Source organism: Dipteris shenzhenensis, chromosome 17, assembly GCF_047967505.1.
Source record: "Dipteris shenzhenensis isolate YYH24624 ecotype China chromosome 17, Dip_SZ_1.0, whole genome shotgun sequence".
Taxonomy (NCBI): domain Eukaryota; kingdom Viridiplantae; phylum Streptophyta; class Polypodiopsida; order Gleicheniales; family Dipteridaceae; genus Dipteris; species Dipteris shenzhenensis.
Genome location: NC_141612.1, coordinates 42,508,220 through 42,533,557, shown reverse-complemented (window position 1 = coordinate 42,533,557; position 25,338 = coordinate 42,508,220). Strand labels below are relative to the sequence as shown.

The 25,338-nt window shown below is 44.6% G+C and overlaps 1 protein-coding gene across 1 annotated transcript in view; it reads left to right on the top strand.

The window, feature by feature from the left end:
- The window catches only part of RH1 (RNA helicase 1), a 116,006-nt gene that overhangs the window by 60,700 nt on the left and 29,968 nt on the right, over window positions 1-25,338 (top strand). The window contains exons 6-7 of the mRNA XM_087388449.1: window positions 22,240-22,427; window positions 22,669-22,873. Of these exons, the coding sequence (XP_087244575.1) occupies window positions 22,240-22,427; window positions 22,669-22,873 (393 nt within the window). The remainder of the gene's footprint in view (window positions 1-22,239; window positions 22,428-22,668; window positions 22,874-25,338) is intronic.

Here is a 25,338-nt window from a genome sequence, read left to right as displayed (position 1 = left end):
AACCTGCCGAAAGTAGTATGAGGAAAGCGTAAACATAATCTCTGCTGAAGAATGTCGATGAAGTCACATGTGTCAGGGCAACGCCAGAAAATATGATACACAAACTCCCTGGGTGCCAAACAACGACGACAAATAGCTGGAGCAATACGCCGGCATGAGAGCAGGTGTCTAGAAGGAAAAACCCCCAATAGAATGCGCCATAAAAGGATCTGTTGTCGGAGAGGGAGCTTGGAATGAAGAGTATGCACGTGAATATTAAGAATATTCAATCCCCCATGCATTTTTGGCGAACATGACTACTGTAAAGGAAGTAAGCGCAAGCTTTTCTTGCCATGTTTTGAACGCCAAAAAGTAAGATCTACCTTGGTAAAGAAGATCAGAGGTAAATAAAATTGAATATATGCCACCAAAATAGATTGAGCAATTCGGAGCTGAACATGTAGAGGCCAAGTAGCCAGGTTCCAATATTCAAGCTTTTCTTTAATTTGACAAGGGCCCAATCAATCTGTTGACGACGAGTAAACGTCCACCCAAGAGGATAACCAAGATGGCGTACTGAGTCGGAAGGAGAATTTCCCCTGGCCATACAAGACTATGCTAGTCTTTTGAGTGTAAAGGGGAACATGCGAGATTTCTGAAAATTCACATGAAGGCCAGCAGCCATACAAAGAAAGAGCTTGTAGAAGCATGGAAAGATCCCTTTCAATGTTTCGTGGCAGAAAAAAAGAATCATCTACATAGGCATGAGCAACCATAGGTCGACTTCCAAGAATCTCCAATCCATGTAACCTGTCAATCACCACCAAATGATCCATATATTGAAGCATGGGATGAGTTGCTATGGCAAGGACAACCCTGGCAGACTGAACAACAGAGTGTCCAAAATTCTGAGATATCTCCTGACAATATGCATGCAGCTTTACTGTCAATGTAGAGCCAATAGATAACATGCTGCAATCTATGACCAAAACCCAAAGCTTGCATAGTCTTCACAATGAAATCCCATGAATGGTGTCAAAAGCCTTGGCAATGTCAACTTGCAATAAGAGAACATCCTGCTCTATATACTTGGCATATTCAATTCCAACATAAGCATTGCAATATTGTCAGTGATATGCCGACGAGGAATAACGCCATATTGTGCTGGATGCAGGCCATCATGCAAATATCCTTTGATACGATCAACCACCCTAGAATTTATGCAACCATGGTATTCAAAATTTTTTTGAAAGATCTACTTTGTTCACAAAAAATAACCAAAATTTGACGTGTATCTTTTGATTGACAAATCCAAATTGGGTCATCTAGCATATAAAATCAAAGGACTCGACATGAATGTTTTTGGTTTGTAGACTGTCATTTGAATTTTTGTTTGTTGACAATTGCATGCTAAGTTTTACTTTTTTTACAGTTTTAAATAATTAATAAATGTAACAATAGTATTTGCTTTTTAAGTGGTTGGATCACTTAATTTCTTTTATAGAAAATAGTAATAATAGTTTATTTTTAGTAGTAACAATTTGTTTATTGATTAGAAATTGCAAAATAATTAGTACTTCTTGCTGAAATAACTTCCTGTGAGGGTGGATTTGCATTCCCAAAATGAGAAGAAAAGTGATGGACACAAGCTTAGCTCGAGAAGAGGTCCAAACACCATCAGAGAGAAGAGCCTTGCAAATACTTTCAGAGTGCCTCTTATAGTGAAGACTTTTAAAAAATGCTTTAGACGAACATCCTTTGTCCAAGAAAGCCCTCTGTTGTGCCCGGGTCTCCCATTTAGAAATTTTTCTATTGTCATTACATTGCAGACAATATTTAGCTTGGCATAAGTTCTGATTTTCTTCCATTGAAAGAGACCTGAAATGACCAAGTTCAGTCAAAGACTGACAATCAACTTTAGCCTGGGCCACCTTCTTCCTCAAGGTCTTCATATAATTTTTGCCATAATCCCGAATCACTGCTTGCATTTTGGCAACAAAAGCTTCCCAAGGATAGTCAATGTCAAAGTGCGACTGTTGCAAAAGGGGCTAAAAAGCATCCTTAACCATGGCTTGATATTCATTATGGTCCAAATAACTGTTATTGACAATGAGCAGCCTTTTGTGTGTGAGCTGATCATCTGGTATGTCTTGAAGAGAAATCCTCAACCTAGAGGGGCATGATCAGAATGTGTGAAAGCATAATCCACCCAAAGTTTGGTGGTGAGATTATCATTGTGCTGAGGATTTTAACCCTGTCCCAATGAACCAGACGAGCCTGATAAGAAGACTGGGCATTATGCTGAAAAGTATAACCTGGCAACATAGGGTGCGATTCCTTCCAAAGATCAGCAAGGCTTAGCTGAAGCAATAAATTAGACCAGTGATGGTGCTCAGAAGCCAACATATAAGTATGCCCATAGGTATTGTCACCCTGCTGAGGAGCATTGTTAAAATCCCCTCAAATAAAGGCATGTTGTCTCCATGGATATCCTTGCATATCAGCCCAGATCAAACCTCTACTACAAGAGGATTGAGGCGCATAAACGGATGCGAATTTAAGAATTTCTCCCTGAATGAGACACTATGTAATCAACCATCAGCTTTGATTATCATTGAGGGCAATAACTGGCTGACACTCATATTTCAAGAAGACTATACCCAAAAAAGAATGCTCACCGGCATAAAATATGTCATATCCAGAAAAATGCCCATGATGACCGGCATACACATGCTGGTTATGTTCTTGCAATGCTACTATATCTGGCTGCAAATGAGTGAGGTATCCCCAAACAAGTTTCCATTTCCTGGAATCACATAACCCTGTACATTGAGAGTCAAACATTTTATGTGCGACAACATATTTACAGATGATGTACAGCTGAGAACCATAAGGATCAAGTCTGCATTTCTATCTTAGGATCTGGCTCTCGACCCTGAGATGATACAAGTGCCTATGGAGAAGATAAAAGACCTGCAATTTCCTCTTCAGGAAAGAGGGTACGACTAGTTGTCACAGCAGCCCAAGTAATACCAATTCCTGAGTCCTCTTCGGGGATATGAGCAGAAGGGGATGAACCATTCCAAGTGCGAGGAGGGAGAGGTCTCCTTCCTGTCACTGTCCTTCTTGGAGTCTGCCAAGCTTCCTGCAAAGTTTTTTCCCTTACTTTCGATTGAGAAGTAGAAGGAGTCAAAGAAGAGGCATTTCCATTTGAAACAATAGGAGCTTTCCCTTTATCTTGGGCTGCAGTAGCAGGCTTATTTAACTTATTCTTAGCCACTGAGGATCCACCATTATCCTTAGGATGCATTTGAACAGGCATGGCATCCAGAGGCATTTTGTGTAAGACGAGGACTTTGTGAAGCCATGTGTCCAAACTTATTGCATTCAAAGCAAGCTCCTGCAAATAATCCCCATTTAAGCTTGTAAAATGCACTTCCCATAGAAACATGATTGATAGTGATAGAATAAGATTTTGGAACTAAGATCTACTGAGGGTATGGTACGAGTAATGGCTGCAAGAGAAGCAGGGAAATGGGCTGCATACAGGGATGGTAGGGTGGTCATTCGAGAGAGAGGAGAAAGGAAGGAGAAAGAAGAGAAGGAAGATGGGGAGTTATGACGTTGTCAGACCCACGAGACGAGTGTAGACAATGGACTGAAAATGGTAGTATGGAACTATAATGACACCCTCTGGTCCGACCCAGGTGATTTCTTGGAAACATACATTGACAGAGACATGATCTTCTACATCGACACACATGAGAGCCTGGAAAGAGGGCTGTCGACAGTGACGTGATATATTGGGGAATTAGCCCACAGGAAGGAGATGAGAGGAAATAGTGGGGTACAAGGGTCGGGAGGCGTGGCTGTCCTTTTCAGAGCACATCTGAGACCACTTATATTTGCGATCCGGAGAGAGGAGCATGCACGACATATGTGGGTGCGAGTTCAGCTACCAGATACACGCCCGACTTTGATTGCAGTGTGTTACTTTCTCCCAGACACATCATCGTATGCACGAGAAGTCACCACTAACGGGCACAATCCTTATGAGACTATTCAAGATGACATCACAGAGCTTTCTAGACAAGGGGACACTCTCCTCCTTGGTGACTTCATGCATGTACTGGTAACATACAGGTTGGCTTGCTAGATTTCGATGAGGATTCCCTCATAGTGCCAGAGATGGATGCAGCAGAGTTGGGGATCGTGAGGCAATCGGCAGATGCAGATGCACTAGTGACAACATATGGGAGGTACCTGCTTGAGTTGGGGGCTATACATGACTTGATCATATATAGCGGCCTCCGGAGATGGCCATCATCTGGTGGGCTCACTTGTTTTGGGGGAAAAGTATAGTGGACTACCTGTTGGGTCAACTAGCCATGGATACGTGATTTTATTGTGCCTCCTCCACTCGGGGCCGACCACTCATACCTTGCTTTCTGTATATCGGCCGCCATGCTAGCCATGAGGAGGGCCCCGCTACCACCCACTTGCGTTCAGATCCATTTTGATCGTGCTCTTGACCCGGTGTACGTGAATCACCTGGCCTCTGAGCTCGGCCTCTGAGCTCCCAGTCTTACTTTAAGAGGATATGGATCTCGTACATGCATCAGATGCCCTTGTCTCAATGATACATGATGTTGCCACCAGATCCTTTCCCACGACTCGATCTGCATGTATCCCAGATGGGAAGATGTCCCAAAACCCTGGTTTGACGATGAGTGCAGAGAGACAAGAGCCCACCCCACACGTGTGCGAGCGCTGGGACATTTGAGTTAACTAGAGGCACAATGGATTTCACATCGAGTGTCGCGACGTAAGAAGAGGGCTTTCCTCGTACACAGGATGGATGAGGTGATCGGATCCTTTCGTGGAGGAGACCCTACAACGGGATGGGGGCTCTTGTCTGAGGGGAAGTTGCCCATCCCCATCACAGATCCAGCAGTCTGGCATACATATGCATGCTCTCTCTATGATTTCTGGGTCAGACACCACCTGATATGTCCTCTATGCCCAGACCCACTACGTGTCACTTGTTTATCACACAGAATGTATAGGTTGCTCATCTTCGGCTTCATAACTGGAGATCACCCGATCATGAGGGAATACGTATCGAGCACTTTGCACATGGACTGGAGGTCTTGACCCCGGTCCTAGCACAACTGTTCAGCCATGCCGTATGCCATGGCTTCCCGCCTACCTAGAGCATCACCACCATAGTAGCGATACACAAGGTAGGTGATCCCATGGACACTGGGAACTACCACACTCTTATGATTGGCCACACTCTGGCTAAGATATATGGGTCGGTACTAGAGAGGGAGATCAAGAGCCACACAGAGGGTCATGGGTTGCGGGCTCTTGGGCAGGCAGGTTTTCAGAGACAACACTCCACTTTGGAGCACATTTTCACCTTGAGGGCTATCATTGAGGCGGCGAAGTCGAGACATCATTAGAAAGACTGATGGATCTATGAGACTAAGAGAAACTTGATACAATAAGCTGAAGGGTGGAGCTAGTAAACAAGCATCATCACCCATGTTGTCATGTGCACCGATTGGTATTTGACGTGTACTGGGGTACACAAGACTAGCCTAGGTAGCCTGGGGAGGCTTAGGGTTAGGTAGGCTTGATTCTTGGGTCGAGTGGCAAGGGTACGAACCAGTTAGAGGTCTTCGCTATTTTTGGCGCATTGGGCCCAAGTCTATATAAGGGGCCCAGAGGTTCAGTTCTCAGGGAGCCCATGGGAGCAAGTCTCCTTCCCAGGTGCTAGGTTTGATCCTGGATTGAGTCGTGGACGCGTGTCTGCATTATAGTGTAGCCCAAGACCCAGGAGCAGATCCCAAGCCTCTAGGCGCCACACCTGGTGGTATGGGACACCAGGCTGGTTAAGATCTGGTTGGGAGCTCATGCTAGTAGCTCAGCTTGTGGCTCAGAGGGGACATTTCCTGATTCGGGATCGCATCCCGTAGATGTCATGGTTGGGTGGTGAGAGCATCCTGCTCAGATTCCTCACGTTTGGTGTGTTCTTGTGTTTTCTTGCAGATCAGAGCTGCTCTTAGGTGCTATGTCATGCACTTGGAACATGTGGACTTGTTAATCGGAATAGAGTGGTTTAAAACCCGCGATATTCGGATTGGATGGAAAGAGCATACACTCTCTTTTTTGGATAAGGACACCCAATTTTGTATTCAATGTGATAATATCTCCTCTTCTCAGGGACCTATTGTAACTGCGATGTAGCTTCGGAATATAGTAAACACTTCTCATTATAATGTGTATCAGTGTGTTTTAATTCCGCTTTCTTCATTTGTTGTCTCTGTGAATAACAAAAATGATTTAAGTGTGTTTGAACACCGTGAATTGAGAACGTTGTTAGATGATTTCATAGATGTAGTCCCTGGTCAACTGTCGGAAGGTTTACCTCCAGAACGGGCAGTAGATCATCGCATAGATTTAGTACCTGGGGCTCAATATATTAGTATTCCACCTTATAGGATGAGCCAGCTAGAGGAGGATGAGTTAGCTTCACAGCTACAAGATTATCTGAATATGGGCTATATACGCCTAAGTAAATCACCTTGGGGAGCACCTGTCCTCTTAAGAAAGAAGAAAGATGGTTCGTGAAGAATGTGTGTAGAGTAAAAACGATTGAATAAAGTGACAATTGTTGGGTGTTGGAAGCAATGGAAGCAATGGAAGCTCAAAAATGGAAGCACAATGGAGAAAAACGAGATGCTGTAATAGATTGCTGCAAAACTGAAGTGTGTAGGCTCAAGGGAGAGCCAACATAACAAAACCCTAGGGCTAACTGTCCTAACTGACCTAGATGGTACATAAACTAACTGTACCAATAGTCCTAACTGACTATAACTAGGCCTACAAGGCACATACTAGGGTATAAGTGGCATCTATGGATAGCCCATGAAATGGCCTACAAACCCCCTCCATGGTATGGGCTGAAGTATCCTGGACATGACTCAGGATATCTAAATATCTAGTGTCATGGTTGCACATGTTCGTCCCGCAGGGATATAGCAACCTATGACTATACAGAGTACAACAGATCAAGTTACAAAAGGTACTAAGTTTAAAGCTTGCCGAAAAGCCTCAAACTTAGGTCGAGGTAAAGCCTTTGTAAAAAGACCTGCCAAGTTGTCTGCAGTGGGAACATAAGACAACTCAATATCACGTGCTGATAATTGCTCTCGGACATAGTGATAGTGAACCTCAATGTGCTTTGTGCGAGCATGGAAAACTGGATTCTGTGCAACAGCCAAAGCACTCTGATTATCAGTGAAGATCATGGTAGGAGCAGCCTGACATGCACAAAGATCTGCAAGTAGCTTCCGAACCCAAACACACTCCATTGTAGTTGTAAAAGTTGCTATGTACTCAGCTTCACAGCTAGAAGTAGCAACTGTACTCTGCTTCTTGCTGATCCAAGAAACAAATGAAGTACCAAGCATAAAACAGGCTGCAAATGACCAACAGATGGAGGAGGTACAACCTCAGATGGAACATCATCCCGAGCATCGGATGGAAACAAAGGCATCACGCTGTCAAATATGTCAGAGGTATAAAAAATGGGCTGTTTTTGGCAGTCCAGCAAAGGCATAGTGGAAGATTCATCAAACACAACATCCCGACTGACAAAACACTTGCCCGTGTGGGGCTGATATAGCTTATAGCCCTTGCTCTCTGAACTATACCCAAGAAACATGCACTTAATAGCTTTATCATCCAACTTAGTGCGTTTCTGTGAAGGCACATGAGCATAAGCTAAGCATCTAAAAGTCCTTATGTGGGGAATGCGAGGCTTACGACCGGTCCAAGCCTCAAAAAATGCTTCTGCCATGCACAAATCCCGTTTGAGTGTTATGAATCAGATATGGGAGAAGGAGCTGCAATCGGAGGCTGATTGCCTTGGCCAGAATCTTGCAACAAGTCCCGAGAAGTGTGATAGGCCTCCACGGCATATGCATTTTGGGAAGATCCACAACCATATCTTCCTTATATAACTTCACCAAAGCTCCAAAATTGAGGTGTCCAAACCTCTCATGCCACAAATGAGTATTTGCCATGGCAGAATCAATAGCAAAGGCATGTGCATCGGCAAGTGTGCAGCATCATCATACAAACATCTGTCATAAGCATCAAGTCTATAAAGACCTCTAGACAATGTGCCAGTCAAAACCATGGTAAAGGCATGTGTAGCATCATACACTGCACACCTCACACCATCAAAAAGAACCTGAAAGTCACATGTAGCAATGGCTGAAATAGAAATGAGGTTCTTACGAATGCCTGGAACATAAAGCACATGCTCTAGAGTGACAATACCACGAGAGACAGAAGTAAGAGCAACTTGCCCAATACCTTTCACGGTATATGATGCATTATTGGCACATGTGACACTGCCCCCCTTAGATGTAAGCTCCAATGAGTTGAATAACTTCCTGCAAGAAGTGATGTGCTTGCTAGCACCACTATTAAAGAACCAGGCATCACGAACATCTGAAACTGCCATACAAGCATCATGAACATCATGATTATACTGACATGTAACCAAGAAAGCCCAATGCTGGTCTTGTGTGAAATTAGTGGACTCATGTCGATCTTCCGCACTAGAAGAACCAGATACTGCAAGACCAGACTCTTTCTTTTTCTTTTCAGATGCTATGCGCTTCTTGCATTCAGAAATATCATGCCCAGGTTTCCTGCAATAATTACATCTCTTCTTCTTTTTGTTATCCCCTGAAGAAGAGGCACCATTGAAATGATCAGCATGGGTATGAGAGGGCTTTCCAGCTGAAACCTTGCCTTTACCTTTTTGTTTGTGATGGGTAGCAAATGCTTGATCACTAGCCATAGTAGCATTGCTATTTACACGACTTTGCTCCTCCTGAAGAAGACAGCTGGTTAAATGAGAAATGATTGGCATCACCCTCTGCAACCAACCTTAATGTAGTAGCAAAGCCTTGATATGAATCAGGCAACCCATCAAGGGTAGTGTCATGATGCTCCTAGTGCTGGACATCCAGGTATACATTGGACTCTGTCTCTTGTGAAACATACCTTTTATTGGCCTAAGATGCGTGCATTTATTGAAAACTGTGGTAGGTTGCTGGGTTTGTCAGGTTACTAAGGCAGAACGCCTTAGAAGCACGGGTTTATTACAGCCATTGCAAATCCCGGATAATAAATGGGAAAGTATTTCCATGGATTTCATTACCGGTCTGCCTAGAACGCGCAAGGGTCATGACTCCATTTGGGTCATAGTCGACCGTCTGACAAAAATGGCTAGATTCTTACCTACTAGATCGACCATATCAACTGCTCAGTGGGCTCACGAATTTGTGGATGGGCTCATGAGTTTGTGGACCACTTGTTTAAGGTATATGGTTTGCCTTCTGACATAGTCAGTGACAGGGACTCAAAGTTTACAAGTAACTTCTAGACACTTGTTTTTGAGAAGTTGCAAACTAGTATGAGTTCCTCAGATCATGCACAATATGATGGCAATACAGAGAAGGTCAACTAATTGGTTGAAGATATGCTTCGGGCATATGTTTCTAAGAGACAATCTTCATGGGAAGATTATCTCCCCATGATAGATGGTATATTTATGTATTCCCAAGAAATCCAAGAGCCTAAGTACTGGTTTGGTTCGAAATTATCCCCTAGATACTGTGATTCTTTCAAGATTATTAAAAGAATTGGACCAGTTGCATATAAACTCGAATTGCCTCTTGATGTTAAAGTACATCCAATGTTTCATGTCAGCAGACCGAAACAGTCACTGGGTGCGGATGATCAACTTGTTTCTCCTCAAGAAATAGTAGAAGTTACAGTTTTTTTTTTCAAGAAAATTACTTCATTAAGTATGAATGAAAACCGCGAGAGCAAGCTCAAATGCGGGAGTACATCATGCAATGCATGAAAAAACAGCTCAGAGTGAGCTAATAAAGAACCAAGGCAGAGGCTGAAAATGCCATCTCAACCCTAAAGGCAACTCAAAGAAGAAAGGAGATCCCCTCCAAACTCGAAAAAAGTAACTCTCCTGGCAGTCTCCTGGCAGTGTCTGCTCTAGAGGATCCCTGCATGCTTGCCCAAATGGCCATCAGAGTGTGTACTGTGTCAATCCAAATACTGCCCATAGTCTGGGAAGGGTGAACCTGGATAATCTCCATCGCCTCTTTACACCTGGCTCTCCAAATATTCCAAGCTGCAATGCTAGCCAAAATCTCCCAAGACGTGTCTAGTGAGGCATGAGCAGCTCTAAAAAGGAGTGTGGGGAACATCCTAGAGGGAACAAGACTCCACTGAATGTTGCGGTACAATGAAAGCTGGATCTGGATCATGTCCCTCGAAGAACACCTGTGGGCCAGTGAGAGATAACCAAGCCACTGAATCCCAGGTCATATAGAAAGGTGCTGTATGAAAGATGCTGAAAATCCTAGCAACACCTTTCCAGATCGTCCTCGCCTGTCTGCACTCTCGAAGGAAATGGTGTACTGACTCAACTGCCATGTGATAATGAGGACAAGTAGGGTCAGCCCCTTCACAGGTTCACTGCAATCCCTCCATGAATAGAAAGCCAAAAGAAAAGAGTGACCTTTCCATTCCTGAGGGATTTCCAGAGCCTACGCCAAAAGTTCTTCCGCACAGCTGTAGAAATCTGAAAACTATCCGTGTGTGGCGCTCTGGAGGGCCTCCAGCCTCTACTGCTGAGTTGAAATCTCTGGGCATTTCTAATTGTATATCGAAAAAAGGGAAAGCTCTTCTCTCGGTGCCCCTCATCAATCCATTCCCAGCGCAAGGAGAATAGGATCAGGGTCAAGATACCACTGTGAATCCCCGTCCCACTCCATGAATCTTGCAATCATTATAGGCTGAAATGCAACCTCCAAAAGAATATCATCAGAAGATAAGTCTGCCTCCCGATTGAACATCAAAGACAAGGGTATCCTCATGTGCATCCTGCAATGCAATGACCTGTAACGGAATGCCCGTCCCTGAGAACGCTCCCTACCAAGTGGACTCTGTAAGCGGCATATCATCTGTGTCAATCCACTTTGGCGGAATGGCTGCTTGTATCTGCTATATCCTGAGTGCACTCCCTCTGAGGCGGCCAACTGCTAAAAATCTCTGATCCTCTGGAAGTCTCATAAAGGCCTGCCAAGTGCCTACAATAGAGGCAGGTTCCCTCTCCCATCTAGACCACTGCATATAATGTGACACTCTTGCCATGATGATCCAAAATCGAGTCATTCCACATGACTAGCTGCCTTTGAATCTCTTCACGAGAAGTGGGTGGAACTCTGCGAAGTGTGTTTCTGAAGCAGCTCCAAGCTTTCAGAATAGCAGCCATGAGAGGGGAAGGTGGGGATTTGAGATGGGCTGAAGTAAAGATCCATTTGCTGCTGTCCAACCAATCTCCCCCATGAGAAGGGGTGCAAGACTGAATGTTGTGTGAAAGAAAATCCTTCCAAGGCTTCTGTCCAGGCATCAATCCATGCATTACAAACTTGCAGAGCAAGGCCATACTGTGCAAGCTCGGGTCAATAATATTGAGACCCCCTTCTCTTGTGGGGAGAATGAGGATCTCCCAAGGCACTCTGGATACAACATCTGAGGTGCCATCTAAACCGCTCCATAGGAAGTTCCTGATGGGTCTCATGAGCTGAGCGATACAATCTCTAGATCTGCACCAACATGAGCAAACAAACCAAGCAGTGGCCAATAATACCTGCTTCACAACCACAACGTTGGATGTAAGGTCAAGTCTGGCTGAACTCCAAAAGATGAGTTTCCTCTTGATACTCTCCAACACGGGAGTGAACTGCTGTGCCGGAGAGATGCCCAACCCAACCTGGTATCCCAGATATCTGATGGAGACTCCCCTCTGAATCCAAGTGAAGCCTATGTCAATCCCCCAGACTAGAGTGTCCTCATCATTGATCCTAAAGCCATTGGATTTGTTCCAATTAATGTGTGCACTTGCCGCAATGCAAAACAAATCCAATGCTGTCCTGAATGAATTCAGTATGTGTGGAGTGGCATCCAAAAAAACAGCCGTGTCATCTGCCAATTCACTGTCTAAGAGCTCATCCTTCTGCCTCAGAAGAAGCCTGAGCCCTACGATTCTAGCTTGAGCTCTAATGTAATAGCTCATAGCCTCAGCCACAAAAAGGAATAAAAAGGGGGCTAGGGGGCAAACCTGACGGACTGATCTGGTAATCTCAAACCTGTCTCCCCTGACTCCACCAATAAGAACCTGGCTGTGGGCTGATTTGTAGAGGGCTGACACCCCTCTGATCCATGCATCTGAGAAGCCAAGGCGAGTAATTGTGCCCTCCAGAAAGCCCCAATCTACCCTATCATAAGCTTTCGAGTAGAATGGCCAACTTGTGGCCATTATGCATGGCCCACTCTGAAGCCTCCCAAAATGAGAAGATGTTATCAAAGATGCCCCTGACATGCACAAAACCCGTCTGCGTATCATGGATAAGATTTGGTAGAAAGGGCTGTAGACGAAGGCTGATAGCTTTAGCTAGGATTTTGTACAAGGTTCCCAGCAAGGTAATCGGTCTCCACTGAGACACTAAATTCCTGCAACCCCCTTTTGGAATCAAATGAATGAGGCCCTCTGTAAGTGAGTCTAGCATTTCACATTGTCCCATACACCCTGTAGGGCTGAGGTAATATGATCCCCAATCTAATCCCGAAAAGTAATAAAAGACAAGGGGGTAAGTCCATCTAAACCAGGACACTTGCCCTTGTGAAGGGCAGAGAGAGTAGTCTTGAACTCTACATTGGTCAAGGGTGCATCAAGTGAAACATATCCCCTGTCACCAACCCGGGTAAGTGTCGCCAAATAACCACTCTAGCATCATCTGTGGCTTGAGTGTTTGGATCTGCTGTAAGAAGGGAGGCATAGAAATCGGTGGCAACCTGCAAGACGGCCTCTGGATGTGTCTGAAGAACTCCGCCTGAGTCAATAAGCTGTGAGACGCTCTCCCTACTATGTCTGGGGCCAAGAGTAGAGAAGAACTGCTTGTACCTCCCTTCTGTGTCCAAAATGACTCTCTAGCGTGAAAGGCATACTCTGCTCTCTAATCTAAAAGTGACTGCTGCTGAGCCCTTGCTGCAGCAAGGTGCTCCTGAATCCAAGCATCTGTAGGCCTCTTCTGCTCCTCCCTCTGGAGAGCAGCCAACTGCTGGCGGATACCTATCTCACGCCTAAGGATCTCACCCCTTCTGATACGAACATCTGACGATAAAAGTCATTGATATTAGAGAGGGTTGCGGCTAAATTTGAAGGAGAAAGCTGTCCATCCTGCAAATGAGATACCCAGGTCCTCAACCCTGTCTCTGTAAGGCCCTCCTCTGCATAGAAAGAATTTGGAATCCTGATACTGGCAGAGTGACACCTCACATGGGGATCTGAGACCATCAAAACCACTGTAAAATGATCCGAATTGGACACCCCAGCTGCAATGTAAACAGTACCACCTCTGTCAAGAGCCCAATCACCCACATAAAATCTGTCAATCTGTGCATGTATAGGCATCTGTAATCTCTTGTTCGACCAAGAAAACAGGAGAGAATGTGGCTGAGTGTGAAAAGCATCGTCATGCCAAGAATCCCTGCCACTGTATTGAAAAAGGAAGGCATCCCATGCTGCTCTCTCTAGGGAGTGAAGGCCACCTTCCCTACCACCCCCTTTGTGTGAGGGCAATTCAACCATGTTGAAATCGCCCCCTATAATCTAAGCATTTGCAATATGTGACCAAGAAAGCAGTTCCTTCCAAAAAAGAACACGGTCCCCTCTAGAATTGGGTGCATAAAGGTTTAAGAGACCAACTTTATGCCCATCAATCAAAAGTATAATCCACTGAGCTCTGGAAGGGACTATGATCCCGTGTCCAATCACCAAGGGGAGTATAGAAGAAGAAACAGAAATGCAAGTACCTCCCTTGGTGCCCAAGGCGGGTGACCAAAAAGTGTGGCTTGAAAGAAGCTTACCCGACTTGCAATCCCTGGCATCCAATTTGTGTTCGCGAATCATCAGAATGTCCATGGGACCCCCAGTAACACCTGGATGAAGTTGGTTACGAATCAGCTGCCTGCAGTGGCGGTGAGGTACACCCTCGAGGCCCTGAATGTTCCAATTGACAATCCTCATCTACGAGAGGAGGCCGGATGGAAGATCCTACCCGACCTGGTAGCAGAGAAAGCCCTCTCCTGTGAAAAATTCCTCCTATCAAGAGGAGGGAAGTCAACTGGGGAAAGCACACCCCCCTTGTTGAGGGGGACACTCTGTCGTGGAAGATATGCTTCCCAAGCGTGGAGGGTATAAACTCCTCCTCTACCTCAAACTCAGCCAAGTCTGCCAGAACTGAAAAAGAATTTCTGCGAAGTACCTCTGGCGTTAGAGTGTGAAGGAGCGTTGCGGAAGGAGAGTGGAACCAATAATCCCCTTACCTCTATCAGGTGTAGGCAGACACATCTGCCTGTGATCACAGCCACAACTTTGTCACTCCCCTCAAGTAAAGCACGGGCCTCTGCAGGAAGGTTCTCCCTAGATGAGCGCTCCTGTATTTGAGCAAGGTCAGGAGCAGCCTCATCTGCACATGGAACTAGGACAGGGATGTCTCTTGGTTGAAGAGACGTATCCGCGGTCCCGTCAGTGGTAGTGTGAGGTACTGGCTCACCAACTCTGACAGGCACCCAACGGGCGACGACCGGAGCGGGACTGTTGACTGTCGTATACGCATTGTAGAAGTACCAGGATGAGAGGCTGAAGGTCCTAGCTGTGAAGTCGAAGGTCTAGTAGCACGTGAGGCGGTAGGAACTGGTCGTGAAGAAAGTCCAGGTTGGGTGAAGCTATGAGGCGCACCCGTGGATCTTCTTGGTCTTTTCTTTTTCCTTGGCAATCTCTGGCAAAGTGCCCAAGGGTCCTGTAAATCCTACACTGATCCTGTCTCCCTGCAATTTCGACTCTCTGTCTGAAGAAGGAGCTATCTGGATTTTGAAGCATAATGTGGTCATCCGAGATGTTAGGGTCAGAGACAATGACCCTAACACGCGGTACCCCATCGGACCTGACTGCCTCTGCTGCTGAAGTAGGCATCTCAGGGAGAGGAGGGATCTCAGTAACCACTCCAAAGGCGGCTCCAATGGAATGTAGCAGTCGATGGTACACCTGAGAAAGGCCTGGAAATCTGATGAAAAGTGACGTCGTCCGGCTGTCTTCCTCGACAGGATCAAACCCCAAAGAAAAAGGGGTAAAAAAAATCCTCCTGCAGCTCAGTGCTAAGGAGCTAGCCTGCAACACTGTAGAGGAGAGGCCTGAGGTGGAGGGTAGGGAGTGGGGGAGAGGAGAGGGCTGAGGCGGGGGGTTGGGAGCGGGGGAGAGGAGGGGGCGGAGGAGGGAGGGCGGGCTGAGAGGGCGGGGAAGGGGGGCAGGCTGAGAGGGGGGAGGGGGCGGGCTGAGAGGGAGACGGAGAGAGGTGTGAGGGAGGGGGAGGGGCTGAGGGAGAGAGGGCAGCAAGGGTCGAGGAGGAGCAGCAGCTCTGGCGAAGTTCTTTTTGTAACAACTGAATTGAAAGTGTGGAGTTAGTGTGATGAAACATGGGCTGCCCACTGATAGAGATCGTCGGTGAATGTGGAAGGTGAATCTGGGTATATATCCTGGTGGATCAATGAAGCCCTCCTTCGAGATGTGCAAGCAATGATTCCTGTTAGCACTGGGAGCTCACTCGGTGCCAACCAGGTTCTGAATGTGTGTAGCTATAGAAGGTCCTCTTGGAGGACCTGGTTGACCTCGTGATATCTTAGTGGGATAGATGGAGTCTCAATGCTATACTAAAAGAGGGGTAGTCTGTCCATGTGGAGCCCCGATCTCTGAAACCATCTTCATGTGTGCGTATACTAGCATCTTTGATCACCCTTAGTTGCTAGGGCCATAGAGGAGGACAGTGCTAGCCATGGTAGTCTATGTCGCCTTGAGGTGTTGAGATATCAAGCTCCACTCGTGATATGCCAGGGTGACCGTTGTGCATTTATGTCACCGACTTGTTAGCTGCAGATGCGGTTGGTACACACCATCCATGAATAATAGCTGGATGACAGCTATCTCTATGTACTCTAGTTAGTGGCTCAGTTAGTAGGCCACCTAGGTTAGCTGAGTTTGGTTTGAGACCCACATATAGGATTCACTTATTCCTTTTGTACTTAGAGAGAGTTCTTTTTGCTTTCATAACTAAGAAGACGAAAACTGTTTTCAGTCTTCACCTTTGTGTGTATTCTCCCATTGTGTATGTGAGAATGCTGCAAGTGAGACTCCTTACTTCTCTCCCACTCTCTTCACATGAGGTACAAGAGCCGTACTCCCTGGCGCAATATAAATATGTGATGACCTGGAATGCCGCATCAAGCTGTAACAGAGGTGAGCCAAACTCAGCTTGAATGATCTGGTGAGGAGCTGATGGCTTGCTGCAGATCATCTGCGATAATGAAAGAACTTGGAGCCGCTCTTGTGAGATTTGGCCGCCAACAAGGGCTGCCATACATACCTACTGGCCAGACCAAGGAGTCGAAAAGGAGAGCCTTGGTTCGAGGGTTCTTAAGTGTGAGTGTAAATATTTCTCTCCAAACAGGCTAGTGAAGCATATCCTCTAATGAAAGGGGCCTGCATCGCTGTCTCATCGGTGAAAATAGAGCCAGAGAAGAGAACTCCCAAGTATGTGTATGATGAGACAATCTCAACCGGTGATCCATTAAATTTAAACCGCTCTCTATGCATATCTGCTTAGAATTATTAAAGGCTTCGAAAGACTAAAGGGTCTTTGAGACCGAAAAAACGAGATACAGTGAGCTAAATGGGTGGAGCCACTCAGTGGGCATCTACACCCAAGACATACCAACACGTATACTAAATACATGAAACCCTGGGAAGAAGGAAAGATTTGTAGTGTGGTATCATTGTGGCGGTCCTCTATATGCTGTTGGAGGACCAAATTCACCAGGCGGCTGAGAATGGATAAGAGGGTTTCTACAAAGAGATGCTTTGGCGATGATCGGTGTTGCACTAAATCCATGATAGAGCGTTGACGCCGGTTAATCTATGTGGTTTGTTTTGTTGTGGTCTCCTAGTAGGAGCTCTCTATCGGACAAGTGCAATTGTCACCCTTGTTTGTTGTGTACCTGTTTTGGCGAACATGGAGGGAAGGTGCCCAAACCTCAATTGTGCATTAACACGTTGGCGGGTCTATCATGTCTCTCACTTCGGGTCTTGGTTACGCCATCTCCCTGGGGATTGCTGGTCCGTGCTATTCGACTAGAAAAACTTGGTGATCACGCTCTGCTCTTGCTGACCCTATCGTCTCATCTTTGTCTTTGAGTAGCTGGTCTTTGTGTCATACAAGCTCATGAATGAAGATCACTAAACATCTTTTATCCGAGTGAGTCAAGAGATTGGAGAGAAGTCCGAATCCATCTCTAAAATAATAGTGTTGACAACCTCAGATCTCATAGTATACAGGACATTTGAAGGCGAAGTGCTCCTTTGACTCAATCTCCCTGTAGATCACATAGGCTGCATACCCAAAATAGATCACGTAGGCTGCAGCTTTGGGTATGCCCTTTGCTTGTCCAGTCTTTATACATAATCAATGTGAGGATACACGGAACTGCCCTATTGAATCCTCAAAGAGTGGGAAGGTGGTTGGTGTAGCTTGGTGGGTCGATGAATCCCTCCTTTGACGTCAAGAGACAATGATCCCTATAGAAGCTGATTTTCACAGGAACCTTGCTAGGGGCTAACCAGGTCCTATATGTGTGTAGTGGTATGAGATACTCCTGAATCACCTGATTAGCCTCGTAATAAGTGAGCGGAATAAAGGGGGCCCGAAGGAAATATTGAAAAGAGAGGCATTCTATCCAAGTGGAGTCCAAGGCTTGCAAGTTATATGCATGTATGGGCATACCAATGCCTTTGACCACCCTCAGCTGCTGCTAATGTCGTAGATGTGGATGAGGCCAGCCCATGGTTATGAAGTCTTTAGCTATGTAGCTTTTGAGGTGCGTTAGGCATGAGCTTTGGAAGGATATTTATTTTTTTGAAGTTTGAAAAAAGGGAGAAGGGGCGAGAAAATATACACATGAGATGTGGAGAAGTATAGGACATACAAAGATGATTTGCAGCAGCCACATATAGAAATGGTCATTAAGAACAAAGAAACCGTGAGTGAATTTTATAATCAGGGGTTGAGAATGAAAAGGGGGGGGGGCTGAAAGGGCAATTGAGGAGGGTTGAGAGATTGAGAGAAGGCTAAAAGAGGGCAAGGGGTGAAAGAAGGCAAGTAGTTAAGAGATGGTTAAGAGGGCCTGGGCTTTGAGAGAAGGCAAGGTGGTAAAGAGAGGTGTGAGAGGACCGAGAATGGTTCCATGGGGAAGAAGTTGCGGTGGCATCAGGTAAGTTTTTAGTTTAAAAAAAAAAAAAGGGTACCTATTAGAACCACCTTATGATTAGATGCCTTCTAAAAAGCATGGAATGCTTCGAACGGCACCCTACGATAAGGTGCGAGCTTCAAATCAACCTTGGGCCAGCCATGGTAACTCGTGTCAGCTTGAGGTTGAGGAACCAGAATGAGTAGGGGAGCCCCAAACTTAGCCAAAGATGATTTGGTGTGGAAATGATGGCTTATTACAGATCATCCGTGCCATAAGAGAACCTAGAGCCTCTCCACCCGAGCCCAATCCACCTCTGATCGATCAAGGCTAGCATGGGCTGCCATACACACTCGTTGGGCGGACCAAAGAAATCAAATAAAAGAGACTTGGCTGGGGATCCTAGAATCGAGACTAAAAGCATTGTTGCCCAAGCGCAGCAAGCACGATGTACCTCTTGCTTAGTCGAGCTTGCATCATTGGTCTCATTGTGAAAATCGGGGTAGATAGAAGTACTCTCACATATGTCTAGGATGCGACGATCGCCCCCAGTAACTCGTCAAAGATGAACTTCTCTCTATGCATGACTGCCTTGGATTAGTTGAAGATCATAACCTTGGTTTACCAAGATTGACTTTCAAGTCATGTGCATTCAGGTGTGGTTGGAGGCTCTTAGGTGAAGAGGAGAGTCAGATTGCATTGTCTGCATAGAGGAGAGTTTGAATCAATTAGCCGGCGAGCGATAAGCCTGTCCCTCCTAATGTCTCAATGAAGGTCTCAAGCTCGCTAGTGTGAAGGCTAAATAGAGATAGTGATAATGGACAACCTTGTATTGCCCCGATAGTGCTCTTGGTCTCCTCTATCTACCTTGTAGCAGCCCGAACCTTGCTTGAGGCCCTTTAAAGTGCCATAGCTTCCAAGATGATCTCTTGATTGTATCCCAAATCTTGCGAGTGTTTGATGAGATGGTCACTTGGTGCTCTATCAAAAGCCTTGCGAAAATCCACACAGTGGCAATAAACCTCTGTCTCTGTGCTTTGGCATCGTCAATGACACCTCGGAGTGTGAGTATGTGATCTACACTCACATGATCCAATCGAAAGCATGTGCCTGCTCATACATGCTCATCAATTGTTGAGTCCCTAGAGCTTTGCAAACTGGCTAATTTGTCTATCAAGCACTGAGTCATAAATCTTACTTGCCCAATCATAATGGTCTTGTAATTTTTTGAGCTCATGGTATTACTTGTCTTGTTAATGGGAGTGATGGTGTTAAGGTTCCAAGTGTGGGAAAACTAGTGTAGACCGCTTCATAAAAAATCTTTGCCAAGATCGGAGCTAGGGTACTTATTCCATATGCAATGTGTTCAATATGTAGTCCATCATGGTCTTTGGCTCGGCCACGATGTAGCTTAGAGCTATGTGTTTGACATCACTGGTGTTGAACAATGCATAGGAGGTCGGGCGGGGTGGCCAAGAGATCTGCTAGAAGTCCTTGGAGCTGTTGCTAAATAGGATCTTTAGTAACAACTCCTCGTTTTGGCGTACGAATGCCTTCTTCTTTCAGCAGACAAAATGGCATTACTCGTGTATCATCTCTGTCTCGCTTGAAAAATGATGCTTAGTCTCAAATTTGAGTCGATGCGTAGTGCCTTACACTCATCATCATTCCAGCTACTATTACAGGGGATTGAGCAGAGAGTTGCGGGAAAGGTGAGCAGGTCGTGTGAACAAAAGTGTGCTAGGCGGTCTCATGGAGGGAACAGGTAATCAGAGTGGTTGGACCTTGTAGAAGCGGAAGGTCTTGAGAATTGTGAGTAGGGTAGAAAGAGGTGCATAGTACTCTGGGGATAGGCTATGATTGGAGTGGATGCCATGATATGTGGTGTGTTTGGATGTTGTCATGGTGTGTGGTGGGGGATGGATATACTAAAAAAAGACAAGTGTGATTAGCTCCGGGTGGTGACGGGGAGACAGAGAAGTTAGTGATGTGTGGGGCGAAGGCAGGGGATCTCATGAGGTAGTCAACTACGCTAGATCCACCCCCTTGGTATGGAAAGAAGATCCTTACTTTGCCATGAGGTGCTTGTGGAACTAAGAGAAAAGTGAACCCACTAGTATTTCAAACAATTCTAAATTTTACATGTAAATGGTATTTTAAAGCCAAATAAATTGTTAGCCTTCTAATTTTGACGGTTAGGGCAAGCCTTTGAATTTTAGGACTAGTCTATAAGTACTTAATATATATTATTGAATAGATCTTCTATCATCAAGACTACTAGCCCAATCTACATTTGTGAATGATGATAGTTCCAAGTGTTGAATAATTGTTATACTTCAAAACCAAAATTTATGGCTGCTTTCAAATATCTAAGCATTCTACATACTGTATGAAGATCAAGCATTCTACATTTTGTATGAAGATCAATCCTTGGGCAGTTCTCTCGGATCGGTGTGCCCCTCAGAGTACAGTTCCTCAAGCAGACTTTGTGTTAGATTCTCCTTTCACATATCTAAGCATTTTACATACTGTATGAAGATTAAGCCAACCATTTTTCTCTTGCATTTTTTGAGTCGGTTTGTCCGAGGAGGGACATTTGTCCAGACTATTATAAATGATAAGGTCATGTATCCTGCCCATGTCCAACAAAGAGTGGCAGTTTGAGGTGACGGGGCTCGCCTGTTTGCAGATACTTGGGGTATGTCATTTAGATCGACATCAGGCAGTAAAATAGAATCATCTTGGCTTCAAAGATTACTTGGTGATCTTGGCATAGAACATGAGGGTTAAGTTCCTATTGGCTGTGACAACCATTCATGCATTGCTTTGGCCAAGAATCTTGTGGATCATTCTAGGACTAAGCATGTTGATATTACATATCACTTCATCCTTGAGAATTGGAAAATCAGCAAGTTTAGATGATCTATTGTTATACCACGGAAAATCTAGTAGATATATTCAGCAAGGCTCTACTAGAGGAGATTTTTATTCTAGGCATCTCCTCAGTATATGTGATAACTTGTTTCTTTAGAAGGAGATTGATAATGCATGATGATGCAACCTCTAAGAATCAAGTTAGACTCCAATAAGCATTTTGCATTATGGAGGAGATTATTGGGCTTATGCTCACCATGGATTGTTGGGCCTGGATGGGATAATGCCCTGTTGTAAAGAAATTCAAATCAAGATTCTGACTCCAGTTCAAGAAAAGCATCTAGGGTCCTCGAGAGGATGGTGTAATAATTATTTTTTTGCACTGTACATGCCACATGTCTCACTAGGACTTAATCTAGTTCTAGCATTTAGGGCTTCCTACAAAACCCATTGTTTCTTTGTATTTCAAAGTTGTGTACAAATTCATTTCAGCTTCTCAAGCTTTCTCCAACTATGTGTGTTCTTCTCACTTCATAGTATAGATGTTTTAACTGCACGTATTAAGATTTAACTTCCTCTACAAAGGCAAGCAGAAAAAGATAATTTTGTTTGCGCAACGGAAAATTTAAATTGATTTTCTTCTGGAAACAACTTTTGGCAGGTTGAGACAAGGATTTCATCTAGAGGCTACACACTTTTTGATTCTTTGCTATACTGCTGCCATGCACCAATAATACAAGCTTGGATAACCATTCAGAGCTAATGCATTGTACTGTAATGGGTTTAATAATCCTAATGAGAAGTAATATGATTTATAGATGGCTCTCTCATTTTACTTTATAACACATTAACTCTTTTGTCGCATTTTGTATTTGTTTTGTATAATACGAAATTATCTACCATGTATTCTTCATGCAGGTTTGTGATGCTGGTTTGAAGCCACTACATTTGATAGCACTTCTGCAGCTTTTGAAGGATGAAAAGACTATAGTTTTCACGGGATCAGTGGTTTCTACCCATCGTCTGTTCATGTTGTTAAGCTATTTTGAGAACCTACCATTCAAATTTGTTGAATATTCTAGCTTGCAGAACCAACACATTCGAAGGTAGTTTTGCAGAGTCCCTTGGTTGCCTTTTCTATTTCATTCTTGATGGAAAAGTGTCTCTAAACTGACAGTGGGTAGAAGGCTCAATTAAACTGCACGGTGTAAGCTTGCTTTCCCTGTCTACTTGGCATGTATTGTGATATGTGGGTGCAGATAAGAGAGAACTTTGTGAAAAACTAGTATTTGATAGCTCTTTTTCCTTGATTTTTTTTGAACATTGATGCTAGATTGTTTTATGCAGCAAGGATCTGACAGCATTCAGAAGAGGGGATGCCCAAGTGCTTGTTGCATCTGATGCAATGACTCGTGGGATGGATGTTGAAGGTGTAAAGAATGTAGTCAACTATGATGTGCCTGTATATGTCAAGACTTATGTTCATCGGGTAGGCCGTACTGCTCGTGCAGGACGATCAGGCTCTTCTTACACCTTGCTCCGTAAAGAAGAGGTGAGCTTCAGAATTGCTTGCACTCCCAAGTTCTTGGGGTAAGACGTGATGTTTTGAGTGTCTCGTAGCCAAAATAATGATAAAAATTGAGTTTAATGGTCTTTACATAGAGTGGGGCAATCAGCAGGAACGAGTTTTCAGTATGTATTAGGGCATATTGAAGGTCTTACAATGGAACTATGCATCCGAATGGTTGCAAGCATCATGATTTTTGCTGCCATCGTGTTGCATCATGCACCATTTTTGTTGGGGGGTTTTGAGAGTTGCACATACATTCTGGGCCTGACACAGCCTTTGAATTCAGGGAGTTAGTACAGCACCAACTTGCAAGATGCCCTTCTAGGGAAAATCTAGGATAATACTTCCTAGTGTGCTACGTTATGGAAGCTGTGCAGCTGCCAATCTGGAGGACTCAGCACAGTGTGAATATCCATATCTTCCATGGGGCTTAGCAGCCATCTCTAGAGATCCTACCCCCACAACTGCCTGATAAAGCTTGATTGCTTGTATTGGTCAATGAGAGACGAATGCCTTGCCAACTTGCCTTAAACAAAATACAACCAGTTTTGTGACTCCTGTAAATATTTTAGTCCATGCAAGGGCTGGCATGCCAACTTCAGTAGGTGTCCAATGACTTCTTATATGTGTATTTGCATATATCCGAGGTAGTCATCATGATTTCGTGTTGTATGAGGCAAGGTGCAAGGCCTCATTGTTTATCTGATCAGTCAAAGTAGGCATTTGTTTGAAGGAGCAAACATGGAAGTTAAGTTAGACACATAATTACTAATGATAAGGGACTATATTGGCATTTTAAATATTGTGGGGTTGCACATGGCTTGTGCCTCACTCATGTGCAAACTGAAGGCAGATGAGCATCACTCTCCATTTTACTGCACTGCTTCATTGGAATACAATTTGTTTTGGTTTCCACGCTAGGGGGCAGGTATCACAATTTGGTATGTCTTACTGATGTTACTGATGCTAGGGGGCATGTCTCACGATTTGGTATGTTTACTGATGAAATGATATCTTAATATCACTTTGGCTTGATGTTGAGAGCTTTGTTAGAGTGCAGTATTAGAGGATCTCATATTTCCTGAAGGCCGGTGCCCTGGTGGTTAATGATTTCTATTCAAATGCAGAATCAAATGGATACCGTTTGCAATTTTACATTAGCAAAAATTTCATGGATCCATAGTTTGAACATTTAATAATATTCCTCACCTTATCAATTGTTCCTAAGGTGAGGAAGGGCAAATAGGGAATAGTAGATGTACTAGAGGGCATAGGCCCTAGAAGCATGGTTTTATAGTAGAGATGGAGACTGTTTTTAAAAATAAGCTCATGCAAACACCGAGCGAGGTTTCTCAGCTGTGGTAGAGGAGACAGATTTCAGACTTTTAGATCAGTTTGCCAAGGATGTGTGCTTGCGGCCTCTCTTTACTCTTCATAGCTGAGATGATGGTCTACTTCTCCAGTCAGAGACACAGATTACTGGACTAGTCTTCTTATAAGGAATGACGACGATCTTCTTGACTGCGAGCTTGCAGATAATATTGCTCATTTCCTAGAGGCCACTGCTAGAATTTATGATGCTTCAGATTAGCTTTGGAGGACTTTTCTCTCATAGAAGGCGCGCTCCGCAATTGGCATAGATCCATTGTATTTTGGATCGTTGACGCAAATACAGAAGGGTGGGGGATTGTTCTTGGTTTCAGATGGATAGTATTTATTTCATCACAAAGGTTACATACTTCTGCGAGCCATTCTCCAAGGAATACAAACTTATGTACGATAAAAACTGCTTATCGTCCTTTCTTATTCTTCTTCTTGACACGTCCCTGCAGGCTGAACGCATCAAAGATCTGTTTAACCGGGATCTTCGAGAGCCTGCTTTTGATGTTACCTGCATGCTTTTTGGAAATGTTGATCGTAGCAGATATATCCTCATCCAACAAATCTACCGTAGCATCATCTTGTGCTACAAACTTGTTATCTGAAGTATCCTCCCCCGATGAACCATCCAGCATCTTACTTGTCTCAAGGAGAGATTGCTGGTCTTTTATTACAACTGCCTGTCGGTCACAATCTTCTTTCTACCCTGCAGTCTCCTCATCCACCTCTTGTTGAAGTGCTGCAAACTGATTTTCGTGGACACCTTAGTTTTCTTGAACTGCTTCCTTCCCCTTGTCAGGAAAAACCTTGCCTTCGTTGAATTGACAGCCCAACCTGTAGGAGCTGTTGCTTTGGAAGGATTTTTAATAGCCCACCATTCTTGTGAAGGAGAGGAATACCTGGAGGACAGACAAGGCTCATATGCACTGATAATTTCCATTGGACAGACATGGCTCTCGTCACATCAGTTCAGGATCGAGGCAAGGAGAGTGGCAGGCGCACCTAGATAGCAGCGGATCTGCAGACTGCTCATTGGAGGTGATGGAGATAGAGGAGCATTTCCTATG